Here is an 11,519-nt window from a genome sequence, read left to right as displayed (position 1 = left end):
TAATTTAATTTAAATATTTTTAATACAATATATTTAGCTTTGCCCTCCCCAAATTTACAATTTTATTTCGAACCACTAAACAAAATTACTAACTTCTCGTATTATTTTAATTCTTTTTTCTTTGACTGGAAATACTCACAAAATGCTTTTGACATATTGCAGATTGAAGGGAGAATTGATCGCAACTGTGCTAAGACATGGACCAAGCCACCTGCAAGAATTCATAAATGTATTATCGATGCTGCTACTTTTTTGCTGAGGAGGCTAAGGCATGGGTTGGAGTGGTCAGAGACTCGTCTGGTACCTCCGTATGGTGCTGCTCTAGTTTTTGGGCAGGCTACAAGGACCCGATGGTGGCAGAAGGAATGGCGATACGAGAGGTGCAGTCTTGGCTCAAGTGGATGGGGCTTGATAATATTATCATTGAGTCTAATTGCCCACGTGTCGTGGGTGTGCTACAAAGCGAAGTGGTTAATGACTCGACAGTATTATTTATGATTGTCTCGAGCTAAACTGAGTTCCAATCCTTGCTCGTCTAATGGACATGTAGACTAGTAAACAAGGCAACTCATGGGGTTGAAAAGGGTGCTTTATAGGATGCTAACTACTTGATTTCGAAAACTATTTCTGGTATTGTGCATATTTTAGTTTCAAATTCTCAGTCAAATGTAAATAATGAAGCTAATGGGCATAAGCTTGAGTTTATGGGATGAAGTCTATTAGTTTCGGGTTAGTAATTCTTCACTTATTCTGTTGCTTTGACTTGTCTTTGAGTAAAAATATTTGGTTCTCCTTAAAAACGAAATTAACTTAGCTATAAAAATAAAATCATAAATTAATAAAAAATTTAAATCTGTAAAATCTTTGTGTGCGATTGAATAAATAAAGGCAATAAAATCCAAATTTATCCTCTTCTCTTTTTCTTTTTCTTTTTTGCAAATAATTCATATAAATAATCATAAAACTTTTTTTTCAAAATACAAATAAATAAATATATTGAGTATTCATATAACAATTATTTGCAAAAAGGAAAAAGAGGAGAAATTTGATTTTATTGCCTTTATTTATTCAATCGCACACAAAGATTAATGTTATTGATTATTTATACGACAATTTCTCCATTTTAGCCTCATTAATGTTACTTCTGTTATTAACTTTGCATTTGTTGCTATTTCTTAATACTATGTAATCTCACTTGGTTCATAATATCAAATACAATTACAATAGTTATTAAATAGTATAAGTGAACTGATAAAATCTAAAAATATAATGGAAAGTGTGCATTGCTTTGATTTTGATATACATATTTGAAGCTCAAGAAAGAATAAATAAAGAAAGAATTTAGATTAAGCTTTTATATGTTGTATTATAGATGGAGAACTTAGAGATGCTTAAAGAGGACAAGCTCTTGAAATCATGGCGTACATCATCATCATCATCATCTAGCTTTGTCAACTAAAATTCTGCCTCCACAAGAGTGAGTGTAAACACTGAGGAACTAAGAAAGCATAGCAAAGCAGTAGAAAATGAAAGATACGAATGAAGTTACCTTAAAAAGAAACCAGTCAGGAAATTAGATGTATTTCATTTCTTAGGCAGGCATGCATCATCAACATCATTATCTATACTGAAAATGAGACTTCAACATACATAAAATCATCATTATCATCATCTTCTAGGAAAAGGGCTGATTGAAGTGGAGCTTAGACTCTTCCTAACGCCTAAAAGGAGCAAATAGAAGACAATTTAGGAGGATATATGTCAACAGGCCTACTAATCTTTATCTACCATAGCTAATGAGAATTAAGCTAAAGAGCTCTGAGGTTTACATACTTGTTGAAGGCTGTGTAGAGTCTGTTCTTGATGCCTTTAACCCTTGTGTTGGTTTTTGTAAGTCAAGTCTTTGATGCTACAAAATTAGAATATATGAGATATAGATTAAACAATGGAGCACCTTATAAATGGAATACAGAAATTAAAAAATATTGAACAAATGTGAATGAAAGAAGGCTTACATCTGTTTGCAGCCTAAAATGAAGAAAAGCACTGGAACAAAGTTTCCCCATATCAAATTTATGATATCTGCAAACCCAGTAAAGCTAGTTGTTACTTCTAGAATGTAACTTCAGATGTAAATGCAGTGACATTTTATGTTTAAGAAGAAAACTTTTAGTACTCAAACAGTAATGGGTTGAAACTTTGCAGTTTAGCTTGTTTCGATGTAAATGAAAGGAGGCAAAATATGGTCTAAAATACGATCACTTTTGGAATCTCATTAGAACAAAGAATGTGATCACTTTTGGAATCTTCTGAATGAAATTGAATAGCAAACTATAAAATTATCAATGAGTCCTGAGGAAAAAGAGAAGAAAGAATACTCAGCTGCCCAAACTTATGCCTTTAGGAAAAAGTGTGTATTACAGAGGAGGCATCAATTTCGGTACACATAGAAAGAACAACATTAGATATTTCAGTAAACTTCTCTTCATCCAAGGACTGCAGGGAAACCAGCCTTAGGATGCTTATTCTCACTGCGAACAATTTTCACAATCCGAAACTGCTTTCTCAGTATGTCCTTGGCCTTTTCCATTGGACAGTTTTCGGCTTTCATGAGGAAAGACACATATGGAATAGAGGAAGAACCATACCTCAATCAGCCTGTTCCTTGCTGCTCACAGTTGCTGCTGCTGCGGTATCCGTGGTTTTAGATCTCTTAGTGATTTCAACCGCCTGATCTCCTCATCCTTTTCAGCTATTTTGTCCTTGAGAGATGCCATCTGCAGAGCCAGTTAAACTTAAAACATAATGCTATGGAGTAACAGTACCTTATCCTATTACGCATGGTTCTCGTAAACATTTAAAGGAAACTAAATAAGAAGATATCTACTAAAATGCAATAAAATACAATGAGTATGCATACTTCTTCATCATGTATGTCTGACTCCAGTTGAGTTTAATATTGGAAATTGAAACATTATAGAAGAAAAAGTTATGATAAATGGAAAAGGAATATAAAAATTGCACCTGCTCCAGTAGCTCCCTAACATCCTTCTCCTCTTTGCTACTTTGCGCAGCACCTAGCTCAACTCCAGAAACTCGTTCGGCGAACTTCAAAGTACTCATACTTTCAGAAAAGGAAGTGGCATCAGGATTGAGCTGCACAAGCATGATGGTCTTTGCCTGGCCTCCTGTAACATACAATATCATAGAACTTATGAAACAAGTAAAAATTTAGACAAACCATAACTTCAGCAATCTCCGAGTGATTAGAACACGTTTTTAGTACTCTAAAACCCGGAGAAGGTTTCAGTAGTTTAAGAATAAAGATGAAAGACGTACCAAGAGAGCTTTGAAGTACTTGAGTAAGCTTGCTATTTCTGTAGGGCACATGAGGACTCTTTTTTGCAAGAGCGAAAATTACATCTCCTAGGGAAGATAATGATTTGTTTATGTGTTGTGCTTCCCTAAGCCTATGACCAGTTACCTCAGATCTATCTACTCTTTCACTGCCTGCTAGGTCTATCAAATGAAGATTACCATACAATACAGTTCCAGTCTTTACATTCCTCCCACGAACATGAACAGTGACAATGCTGCAGCCATAACTCTAAATCATGTCACTGGGGAAATATTCAGATGTAATTGAAAATATTAAATATACAAACCTGTGAGAGCGACTGCTTCTTGCATTAAGAGCAGTAGCACTAACAGCTCGATTCTTGAATCCGATATCCATTAAATCTAAAACATCGGAGGTCGATATAACAGGGTGCATGCAAGCCTCAGGTACAGCTAACCCATTAGGTTGAGAGATAGTTGTAATCCCAACCGTGTGCAGATCAAGGATAACAAGGATAAGTAGACTATAACTAAATCATGAATAGTATTCAAGCATCCAAAGAAAAACACTTCAAAAAGGGTAATATACAAACACACACACACACGCACATATATATATGAACAGGTTAACAAACTTCTATTTAGCAAGTCTATCTTGTTTAAAATAAGGATATCTCTTCGGAGAACCATCACTGGATAATAAATCGCGCACTTGTTCGTTGTATATTTCAACCATTTGAACCGCTACTTCATAGACCGTGTTGCATTTTCTATCTTGAGAGACTTTGAAGAGATGGTTCAAAGCTAGATAATTAACACCCCATTCCTCTTCAGTTGCCCCAGTTGGACCAGTCTGGAAATGTATAAAAGAAATGTTGAAAGGAATTGTTCAAAAATGTTTGTGCAACTTCATAAAGCTTAAGGGAAGGGATTCATACCATTGTATAGGTTTTCCCAGAACCAGTTTGACCATAAGCAAATATACAGACATTATATCCATCAACTACTGATTTAACAAAGGGTTGGATATCTGCAAACACCTCCCCTGCCATTGTTTAAAAAGAGCTCTAATGATTAGACATTGCAGTGCTTCACAAAGCAAATAGATTCAAGTTCATATTGCAAGGAATGTGATAGAAGAATGAAAACCTTGAGTAGCATCTGGGCCAAAGATCTTATTAAACTTAAACGACCGTTGGCCATCTTTTCCTGGCTTGGAGGGATTTGCAATAACCAACTGTCCATTTTCACTGATATTTTCTATAGTCGACAGTTTTTCGGTTTGTCCAGGCAGAAAAGGCCTTATTCGACAATAAACTCTAATGTTCCCTGTAAAAAATTTAAAAATATTAAAAGGAGGAGATAAACAAAAACATAGAATCCACTAGGAAGAAGCAACTTATAGGCACCTTTCAGATCCTGTAGCTCACTAAAAAGCTTATGATTTTCTTTAAGAACTTCATGATAGTTCCCTGCCGCATCTGTTACTGCTTTGAGCTTTGATTCTGAACAAAAGAAAAGAAAAAAGAAATATCATAATAACATTTATCACAAACAAAACAAGATAAACCATAATCCCACCTAAGTGATTAAGTTCAAAGGAGTATCTCTTCTGTGTTTCCAAAACTTCTTGCTTAATGGCTTCGGAACTTGACCTCAATTTCTGAATACTTGCACAAATTAGTAAAATGAATTATGTTGGAGAAAAAAATTTAAAAACTAAATTATGACAGAAACCTATATATACCTGCATTGCTTCAAACTGAAAATGAATAAAGCTTTGGTAGATTTTCTCTTTCATGATCCAACTCTGGCATTTTGACTCGAAACTTGCTTCAAGCTCTTTCACCTTATTATTTGAATCGGCAAGGAGGCACTCAAGCTCTTTTATCTTCAGTTGAAGTATTGCTATAGCAGCCTTTGCCTCTGCTTCCATTTCCAAGGAGCAAAACTTGTGCACCATTCCAACAATATCTAGTTCTTGTCTCATTGCCGCAAGTTCAAGGATGTTTTTCTCATTTTCTTTCACCAACTTCATCAGCTCCTGCTTCTCAACTTCCTGTTCTTCCAATTTCGAGTTTGCAGTCTGCAAGTGGGTAAGAATCCAATGAGAAAAATAGAGTGAAATGTACCCGTATTTCATGAGATTGCAGATTCAGAGGCAGAAAAGACTCTCAACAAACAACTCATTTGAGATTTTGCAATAAGTAATTCATAAACAATGTGTAAAATAACATCTACATAATTATGCCTGTGAGGTAGGCCGGAAGCATTTCAAGAGTGTTGAAGCTGAAAACCAAGAAATGTTCTTTTTTCTTCGACTCCTTATCTGCTGAGGCTGGACTGTGACATGCTGCAACAAATAAGTTCATTGAATACACAAGTTAGCTTCTAAAAGAGAAATGAACTTTTACTTTTTGCTTCATTAGTTCATGCACCTTAGTCTCTTTACGAGACACAGATACAAGGGCCTCAAGTTCTTTGATTTTCGATCGGTGCTTCTCCTCATCAGCTCTATACAGATTGTTTTGCTGCAGACAACAGTACAACATAAAAACCTATAGTGAGAACTGAGAAGAAAGCATTCAAAGCAAGATAAATAGAATAGGATTTACAGTTCTTAGATGATCTGCTTGTGTTGATAGACGCTGTCCCATCTCCTGCACAGCTTTTCTCAAGAGACAAGCCACATGCTGATCAAGAAAGTTAATGTCATCATCTTCTCATAACATGATGTCCATGTATATGAACATGCATACAAATGTATATATGTAAAATGTTAAGTCCAAATGTGGACATCAGGCATAAATAAATTATAGCCATTAGTTCATCATATACCATACATGAGGTATTTTGCCGTTCATTGTTTCAGCAGTTTCATCCAGAATTCCATACACAACATTTAAAAGTGCCTGAGTTGGGGCACTCTGCATACATGAAATGTGAAAAAACGTCAAACACACACCATTAAATAACAAGTTTTTGGAGGATTAAACAGTAGAAGAGTAGCCAAAACAAATTGTAAAACATAATAAATGTTGACAACTTACTTCTAAACTGTTTGACTCCATCATCTCTAAAATTTTTGTCACGGGGAGATCAGCATAACATGCTTGTTTCAACTGAAACACCTCATGGAACTTGTGTCCAACATGCTTCAATACTGCAGGGGATGGTTCTGCAGAATGCGCAAAAAGCACAAGACATAAATTGGAGATAAGATCTGCTAATGCTTGTATATTTTGGGTGCACAAATGAACCATCAAACTGAATAGCCAGTTAACTAAAATTTCCTCTAATCTGCACTTTCCTTATAGCAATTTTACCATTGAAAGCATTTAAATCCTTCAAAGTATCCCAGATACAACATTAATGATCACACACAAGGAGGCACAAAGACATACCTGAAATAACTTGATTGTGCATGGCACACTGCAATTTTAATCCTGGGAAAGCGTTCCTCATTTCTTCACCAAAAAATTGTTGGAGAGAGCCAGGGGACGATCCATCATCATTAGTGCTTTCAGCTTTAGTAATAGTACTTAAGGTAGATAACTCCTCTCCAGATGATATGAAATGTAACTTTAGTGATAAAAGGCAGTAGACAACAGTCTTCATAGATCCCTGAAGAAGAGAGAAAGAGGATCATCAAAAATTTAAATTCTACCAGGTTCATAAATGAGGAAGCTATTTGCATGTGGCTAAGAAATCAAATGTTCATTTAAATATTCATCACTGTAAATTTTCTTATTATTAATGGATACCTTCCCTAGGTCTGACACCTCAAATCTGGGTATCCCTAACTCATCCATAGTGGCTAAAAATCTTTTAACATTTTCTGGCTGCGATACTGAAGAATTTTCAGAACTTTCCTGGAGAAAAAATGAAAGTAAACAAATCAGCAAACTCATATTAAGATTTAATCAAAGAATCCAAAATGAGTATTAAACAACCTCGTTTGGAGAACTAGGACTAAGCCTGTTCAAGATTCTACATAGGACAGTGCCATCAATCAAGCAAGCTCGCAACTCTTCATCTGAGGCTTCTGTTGGCAACCTGAGATCAGGAAGAATAGTGTTCAACCACTGAATCACAATCTCCCGTTGCTTTGCTGCAGAGGAGGAAAAAGACAAAAAGGCAAACACACTTCGTTAAACAACTGGAAAATGATAAGGACATGCTGCCTTATAATTGCCGCTCACCATTAGGTCAAAAACATGGAAATGCAGTTACATTAGAACAGCCAAATCCTCCATATATATATTTTTTTTGTTTTGCTTACATTGAGTTACAAAGGTGCTTTGTGGCTTAATTATGAACATTTGATGTCAATAACTTGATTCAATTCGATATCAAGGTACCTACATGTTTTGCATATTGAAATCTACACATTCACACAGACAATGATAACCGGCAGACTCCAAATGCATTAAGCAGTTGAACCGAAATTTGTGATCTTCAAATAAAACTGCATTAAACTTTTACACCCTTTAACAGGATTGATTTGGAAAAACAGCCATTATGAAATTTGTAATACTGAAATGCAAAGAACAAAGAAGCTAACAATTTAATAAAATACAGCTGACATTGATGATTTTACAACCTTATTGAAATCTGGGTATGTCTTGCAAATATATACAAAACTGAACATTATACCATCCAAAGACTAGGACATAATCATTCAACAAAATAGAAAAATTAGCAACAAAATTTAAAATGAAAACATAAATGACATGATAGGAAAGGTTACCATAAGATTGGGGAGACATGACAAAGGCAAAGAGCCCAACCCTAAGAAGACAAAGAGATGATGTGGAGATGCGCACGTAGAACAAAGGTTCAAGGAATCTTTGTTAAATGGCAAAGTACTGTATTATGTCATTAAAAGAATTTTCCTTTTCTTTTCCTTTTTTTTTTTTGTTGAAATTTTTGGGTTTGAAACATTTTTTGATTGTTTGGCATTCGCTGTACCATTGGTGTAGAGGGAGAAATTAAGCGGCAAAGTAGGATCCGACATTGATGCTCCATCTTTTGTGGGTTTGTGTTGGGTTGTTTCGGTAGCCAACTCAATCCCAAACAACTTCATCTAAAGAAATTCTTTGCCTATCCATAGCCTTTCTTAAAACCAACTACAAAAACTCTTAAGTTACTTTGACAACATTTAAGACATTACTGTACGAAAATCATACATAACTTCTTCAAATCAATATTAAAAACATATATATGGCAGTCAATCTTTGCCGAAATTAAAAGCTTTCTAGTACACAACAAACTAATTCACGTTTTGGAAGGGGGGAGGGGGGTTCAACTATGTTTTTTTGACTTATTTAAATGAAATAATAAAGCATGCATTTTGTAATTTGAATATTCCTTGAGTCACTTAAGCTGTTGTTTTATATATAAATATCACGGTTTGAAATTCTTTTAAAGAAATAGCTTATTTGAGAAATTATCCATAATCTATAGATAACTCTTAGTTTGTCTTCCAAAAAAAAAAATCTCTCTCATATTACTAATATTAGGCGATCATTTTCTGTTATATTTATTATATTTATCTTCAAGTTTTATGGTAATTCTCAATTAGTTAATTAATTAATTAATTATATAATTTTATACTAGTTAAATGGAGAAATTACTTTCTTTTATGTTTATAATATTCAAAGGCACAAATTTCCTTTTTTTCATGGCGAATGCCAAAGAAAAGTAGTTGTAAGGAAGAGGAGGAATCGTGTAACACCCTTAACCCGTATCCGTCATCAGAACAATGTTACGAAGTATTACCGGAGTTTACAGAATATTTACAAATAATTTATACTAGTTACTAAACATTTTTCGATATCAATCATAATGTCCCTTAAATGAACCCTCGAGGCCCAAAATAAATAGTAGAAATAAATCAGGACTAAATCGGAATCTCATAAAATATTTCATAAATTTTCAAAATTCTTCTTATAAACAATACCCACACGCCCGTGTGGTCTAGGGACATGCCTGTGTGGTCGGGCCGTGTGACTACACACGTCCGTGTCCCTAACCCGTGTAACTCTCTGACTTATAAAGCATAAAGAAATTGAAGTCATACGGCCAAGTCACATGCCCGTGTGCTAGGCCGTGTGGCAAATTTTATTTTCAAAATTTAGGTGCAATTTTCACACGGCCGTGTAACACGCCCGTGTCCAAGGCCGTGTAACACGCCTACGTCCAAGGCTGTGTCAACCGCACAACTAAGACACACGCCCGTGTCTCTCCCCATGTGCCCAATTTTGAGCATTCTGTTTCTCATTTTTAAGATGCAGGGGACACACTGCTGGACCACATGCCCATGGGACAAGCCATATGTCACACACGGCCAAGACACACGCCCGTGTGTCTACCCGTGTGGACAAAATAAAGCCATTTCCTAGCCTCATTTGTCACCCAAAACTTATCATTTTTCCTGCACCAAAACTCACAAGCATATACCCACTAATCTAACATCATATTCACATAAAATTTGCCATCAATCATGTGGTTGTAACAGCTCATTTTACAGTGAAATCGGAACAATGGTTTCGGGACCACAAATCTGACCCAAAAATATAATTTATTTTTATTTTATTGTATGGTATGTAATATGTTAGAAATGATATGTGAAAATTTTGATACGAAAATTTTATCGATCTAGTGCTTAATTACAAGAAGGACTAAATTGCATAAACTGTGAAAGTTAAATTCTAGTAGCTATAAGGATCAAATAGCTATAGAATTCGAAACTAGAGGTCCTTATATGGTAATTAGACCATTAAAAAAAGTATGTAGATTTTTCTTGGTGACTCGTCCATGGAAATATAGAAAAAGGGCAAGAACTAAATTGGAAATAGGAAAATACTTAATTAATTAAAAGATGAAAAGAAAATATATCATCTTATTTTTATCATCTTCAACCTAAAACATATGGAAACCCTAGGAGAGAGAGAATAAACTTCCAAGGCTTAATTGGGTAAGTTTCCTTGTCCCATTTTTAGTAATTTTAATATTTTTGAAATTGAGATAGCTTAATATCTCTATTTGAGGGATTAATTTAAAAATTTTTCAAGGTATGAAAAATGGGTCATGGATGTATATGCTGAAAATTAGAAATTTATGGTAGAAAATGAAAGATTATTGATAGATAAACAACTTTTACAAAGTGATTTTTGATGAAAACATGATTTAGGGACCAAAATGAAAAGTTGTAAAGTTTGATTAAAATTCTAAAATTCTAAAATTTTATGAATACATGTGCTGTAAAATTTGCAATGGGGCTTTGGTTAGGCTTGGAATAGGGAGTAATTTGCACAAGTTTCATTTTCCGAGCCTAGGGACGAAATTGAAATTTATGGAAAAGTTAAGGGAAAAATGATAATTTTTCCTAGGACATAAATTGAGTCCCAACGAGTATAAAATGTATGAAATTGATGATTTAAGTTATTTATATAGATCTGGACAGCTCAAATTCGAGGTTAGATCGAGGAAAAGAAAAGGTTTCGTATCAGTAGACTTTATACGCGAACAAGTGTCAAGGTAAGTTCGTGTAACTTAATCGGGCATGTAATATGTTTGAATTGAATGTTGTATGTATGGAATGTGACTATTATTGATGTACATTACTTGAATGCTATAATGAGAAAATTTATACATGCTTGATATGGTGAAAAAGTGTAACATCCCAAATTTGGGCCTAGTCGGAACAGTGGTTTTGAGACCTAGAATCCGACATAGTAAATCTTGTTTTTATTATATTTTCACGGTCTACAGTTTCACAGAATGATTTCTTGAAAATTTCGTTCGAAAATTCTGACGTTTGGGCACTCAGTTTAGTTAAAAAGACTAAATCGTAAAAAGTGCAAAAGTTGAGTTCTACATGTTAAAAGTGTCCAATTGATATGAGATTTTAAATTAGAGGTCCTTAGATGGTAATTAGACCATTTGTTAAGTTATTGGATAAAAATGGGCATGGAGAGATAAAATTTCAAAGAAAGGCTAAAAGGGCATTTTGGTCATTTGGTAAATAAAAAGAATAAAAAGGGAAAAACAAATAAAAATTGTGTCCATCTTCGTCCTCCCTTAGCCGAAATTTCCAAGACACCATAGCTAAGGTTTCTTCAACTTTCAAGCTTGATAGTAAGTGCATCCTAGCCTCATTTTTAATGCTATTTATG

General features: G+C 34.6%; 1 protein-coding gene across 1 annotated transcript; it reads right to left on the bottom strand.

Moving 5' to 3' along the window:
• Positions 1 to 1,171: 1,171 nt before the first annotated feature.
• Positions 1,172 to 8,706, bottom strand: LOC108465275 (kinesin-like protein KIN-14K). The gene is made up of 23 exons (XM_053019520.1): positions 8,090 to 8,706; positions 7,293 to 7,450; positions 7,104 to 7,211; positions 6,744 to 6,963; positions 6,390 to 6,517; positions 6,183 to 6,266; positions 5,955 to 6,032; positions 5,778 to 5,870; positions 5,591 to 5,692; positions 5,087 to 5,425; positions 4,921 to 5,002; positions 4,749 to 4,844; positions 4,489 to 4,668; positions 4,278 to 4,384; positions 4,014 to 4,192; positions 3,666 to 3,830; positions 3,340 to 3,593; positions 3,025 to 3,188; positions 2,649 to 2,777; positions 2,016 to 2,082; positions 1,834 to 1,909; positions 1,550 to 1,721; positions 1,172 to 1,463 (listed from the first exon to the last, which is right to left on the bottom strand). The coding sequence occupies exons 1-19, from the start codon at positions 8,106 to 8,108 to the stop codon at positions 2,673 to 2,675; spliced, it is 2,661 nt and encodes an 886-aa protein (XP_052875480.1). The 5' UTR covers positions 8,109 to 8,706; the 3' UTR covers positions 1,172 to 1,463; positions 1,550 to 1,721; positions 1,834 to 1,909; positions 2,016 to 2,082; positions 2,649 to 2,672.
• Between the last annotated feature and the right edge of the window lie 2,813 nt (positions 8,707 to 11,519).

This window comes from Gossypium arboreum, chromosome 9, assembly GCF_025698485.1.
Source record: "Gossypium arboreum isolate Shixiya-1 chromosome 9, ASM2569848v2, whole genome shotgun sequence".
Lineage (NCBI taxonomy): Eukaryota > Viridiplantae > Streptophyta > Magnoliopsida > Malvales > Malvaceae > Gossypium > Gossypium arboreum.
The sequence above is the reverse complement of the archived record's forward strand: the minus strand, read 5'-3'. Positions and strand labels throughout refer to the sequence as shown.

Bases quoted from the DNA above. Each gene is read 5' to 3' on its own strand.
- LOC108465275 (XM_053019520.1), bottom strand. The intron at 5,871-5,954 runs GTAAATCCTATT...TGTTGTCTGCAG, and splicing joins AAGCAGATCATCTAAGAACT to CAAAACAATCTGTATAGAGC. The intron at 2,778-3,024 runs GTGCAATTTTTA...CTGGCTCTGCAG, and splicing joins TTAGGGAGCTACTGGAGCAG to ATGGCATCTCTCAAGGACAA.